Below are 3,744 nucleotides of genomic sequence, written 5' to 3'. Positions count from 1 at the left end.
CGGAAGAGAATACCGGCGGATTGGCGGAAGCGATTGGCCGTTGTTAGAGCTCACATCGCCAAGGAATTCGCTTCGCTTCCCAAGGAAATCGATCCCTATTTCCAGACCTTAGACTCTGAAGGTTAGTTTATTCGAGATCATGTACATTTGATTTGTTTTAATTGGATTATTACTAAGTTTTTTTAATGTTGATTTCAGTTTAATCCGAATAATTATTTCCATAAAAAACTTGTTAAAATTTGTGCTTCACTGTTCTTAGCTTAGGTTAAAAAACACGGCGAACAAACAACAGTGTTAAAGATTACTCTTTCATTGGGTCGAGTGTCGATATGATAACCAGTATTAGCTGCTTGTAAGATGAATCGGGAAATTTTTTAAATGAAAATTGTAGTTTGTATAAAGAAACATTGAGGAAGTATAGGGATTTTTAAATGTACAATGTTGTTTCTACGATGAAACTTTGAGGAAATATAGGGGTGTTTAAATGTGCAGTGTAGTTTGTATGAAGAAACTTTGAGGAAATAGAGGGATGTTTAAATGTGCAGTGTAGTTTGTATGAAGAAACTTTGAGGAAATATGCTTCGGAACTTGTTGAGCTGCTTTAATCATTGTTTTTATGTTGGTTATATAGGATATTGACTTGAGTATAATTTCCAGGGATCAGTTACATAGAGGCCAAAAAAATATATGACATACTTCTGAAGTCTACTCCGGAGAGCCGGAATATATTTGGCCGGCTATCAGGTGCTGCTGTAAGATAGTCATCTCTCCCTCTGCACATACCTGCAGTTTTTCTTTTAATTACGTTGTTGCACAATTAAAATTGTATATTCTTTGGCAGGGTGCATGGGAGGCAATTGTGCGTTCGTTCGAGAAGGATTACATTTACCTTGGTGAGGCTGCTCAGATAATGGTTCAGAATGTGAATTATGAGATGTAAGTATGCACTTATTGCGGTTGTCCGCTTCGTTTGCGAGGAAGAAAAATCATAGGTGTCTGCAATATTTCATTCATACTGATTAGCTGCTGTTTCTTATGAAGCCCGTACCAGAAAAAACATGTGCAGAAGGTTCAACACCAACTAGCAGAGCTGGAGCGCAAGGAAGCTGATATTAAAAGAAATTCAGCTCTGTCAGCCACCAAGTATGCAGAGGCTTGCCAAGAGCTTGGGTTGCAGGTTTCGATTAAGGATCTCTCTAGCTGGTTGTTTTTTATCATTTGATTTGGTTTAGATTCCGTGCCATGTTTCACATGTAAATGGAACTTTCTTTTTATGCAGGGACAAAATGTGAGATTTGAACTTCTAGAGACTGCAAAATCACTTCCAAGCACCTTTGGCAGCATTTTGGAAGTGCTACAAAGTGATTCTGTGTCGAGGGCTATGGAATATTACTCAAACATTGTTAAAGATGTTCATACTGAAAACGATGTAAGAAAGAAGATTCTTTATGAATTTTATCATAATTTACTTTATTTTCATTATTTGAAGATGCTGATTGTAGTCGAAATTACGTAATTTATTTGCAACTGATCCAGATATTTGTGCATATAACTACAGAAATCTGCGACCGTGTTGCTTCATTTGAGAGATATACGTGAACATCCTCCTTCTCTGAATGTTTCTCTGGCCTCTGAGATTGTTGATTCTGTGAATGTTCAGTCAAAATATAACGAGTTAAACACAGACGCCATAGTTAACGAGGATCATATTGATTGGGATATTTCTGTTGACAGTTCTCAGATTGATTGGGATATTGGAACTGTAGAAGAAACTGAGGATGCTGGTAACGGTTTGGGCCAATATGAAATAGTGAATGCCAGTGAGATCTTGCAGAGTTCTTTACCAAATGAAGCAGTGGAATCTGATCAAATCCCATCAAATAAAGAAGTAGATGGCTTGCTCGCAGAGATTTCTGTGTCAGATATAGCTTGGGATGTAAGTGTAGAAACTCCTCAAGTTGATGTAATTGACGATGTCCGTTTGACAAATATTGGTTCCGAAAATCAAACATATGTTCTTGAGAATTTAACTCAACCTACTGGGACAAAGGAAGAAAGGAGCCAGCTTTTGGAGACAGAGTATAGGAATCAGATTCTTGACGACCTTTATGAGGTACATGTTTATTATGAGGTTTATCCATTTATATACTTTTTCTTGTCCTGTTATAATATTCTCTTTCACTCCTGGGTTTACATTTGGTCTTCACTTTATGTTATCAGATCAAATCGTTTTTAAATCAGCGGCTGATGGAGTTAAAGAGTGAAGTAACTTTGTCTTTGCAACATCAAGTCCAGGCAGTTGCTCCCTTCGCGCTGCAGCAATATGCTCCCGATGCCATTGAGACCATGTTATCCGATGTTTCGTTGGCTATTTCCTTTCTGACAGACAGGAAAACACGAGACTTGATCATGATACTCAACTCCAAAAGGTGACGTCAGTTTTACTCTGCAGTTTTCTCGAATGCTTTAGATTTAATCATGTCTGTCCTCTCTAAAATACAGTGTTAGTCCGTATTTGAGGCCCTGTTTTGATTCTTGAATAGTAATGAAGTATAATGCTACTTGGCTCTTTTGTGTGTGTGTGTGTGTTTCTTTTTTCCTGGTTTTTCTAATGCATTACTCACCTCGTTTTTTAATCTTAATTTCAGATTTTTAGATAGACTGGTCAGCACACTGGAGGAAAAGAAGCATCATGAAGTGAAGTTGAAAGAGGGTCTGAAGGATATTGCTACGAAACGCATGGAGCTGCAGAATTCGTTGTCTTCATCCTGGCCAAAGCAGGTAGGCTTTTTCATTATGTTATTGATTTTTGCCTTGTCGAATTCCATTAGTTTTGGAACCAAGGTATTTACTTTTGGAGAGGCAAAAACAATCCTATTCTTAGGGTGTTTTATTGTTCTCGATTTTGATTTCTGAAACAAAATTGTCACTGCATTTAAAATTATAGGAAGCAGCTCTTTCAAAAACAAGGGAGTTAAAGAAGCTATGCGAGAGTATCCTTTCATCCATGTTTGATGGAAGACCTGTTAACATCATTGGGGAGATAAATACTCTTTTAAGTAGCAGCCTTGGTTCATAAGGAAGATGTTTGCCTATGATGACAAGAAAACCTTTAAATTATGGTCGAGTAGTCTCTAATGTAACTCAAGTGAGACCATCATCCTTTTTATTAATAAATTATATCTGGTGCTTTCTTACCTTGCTAAAGATAGTAGATTGTAGTTACAAAAATAAACTGTTTCAAGAAACACTCTTTTTTTTCTGGTTTTTTAAAATTATTGCAACCGGAGCCTGCTTGTTGATTTTCGAAGTAGGGGCTGGGGTATGTGCAACTCTTTCTGTGCTATAGAAGGCTCGTTATGGGGACGATTAGTTAACAAGGTGGAAAGATGTTTGTGAATGATGTTCTCAAATATTCTGTTGTGAAGGATATGTTTGTCTCGTTGCTACTGGTGTCGTTGATTTTATCCTCTCCGGTCGCTCCTAGTATGAAAAGGAGCTAGACGTAGCTGTGCCTGCGGGGATATACCCCCCACCACACACACACACACACTCCATCAAAAAAGTGTCTAAACAAAGTCTGTCTATCTGTTTTTCTGGTGAAACAAAAGTCTGCGTAAGTCTCAACATCACACATATTACTTTTTATAATAAAAGTGCTGGCAAAAATTCGGATTAAAACTACTAATATATATCTACCAATATATACGTGGATGAGTCTTTAATGATTATATTTCTATCGGT

At 37.3% G+C, this 3,744-nt stretch overlaps 1 protein-coding gene across 1 annotated transcript in view; it reads left to right on the top strand.

Moving 5' to 3' along the window:
- Window positions 1-3,199, top strand: part of LOC21410646 (CDK5RAP3-like protein) — a 3,759-nt gene extending 560 nt beyond the window's left edge. Inside the window, exons 3-11 of the mRNA XM_024175412.1 lie at window positions 1-121; window positions 658-752; window positions 842-936; window positions 1,042-1,177; window positions 1,280-1,429; window positions 1,559-2,113; window positions 2,221-2,429; window positions 2,649-2,781; window positions 2,948-3,199. Of these exons, the coding sequence (XP_024031180.1) occupies window positions 1-121; window positions 658-752; window positions 842-936; window positions 1,042-1,177; window positions 1,280-1,429; window positions 1,559-2,113; window positions 2,221-2,429; window positions 2,649-2,781; window positions 2,948-3,079 (1,626 nt within the window). The 3' untranslated portion in view covers window positions 3,080-3,199. The remainder of the gene's footprint in view (window positions 122-657; window positions 753-841; window positions 937-1,041; window positions 1,178-1,279; window positions 1,430-1,558; window positions 2,114-2,220; window positions 2,430-2,648; window positions 2,782-2,947) is intronic.
- The last annotated feature ends 545 nt before the right edge of the window (window positions 3,200-3,744 follow it).

The sequence above is a fragment of the Morus notabilis genome, unplaced genomic scaffold, assembly GCF_000414095.1.
Source record: "Morus notabilis unplaced genomic scaffold, ASM41409v2 Scaffold78, whole genome shotgun sequence".
NCBI lineage: Eukaryota > Viridiplantae > Streptophyta > Magnoliopsida > Rosales > Moraceae > Morus > Morus notabilis.
This window is presented reverse-complemented; position numbering and strand designations above follow the sequence as displayed.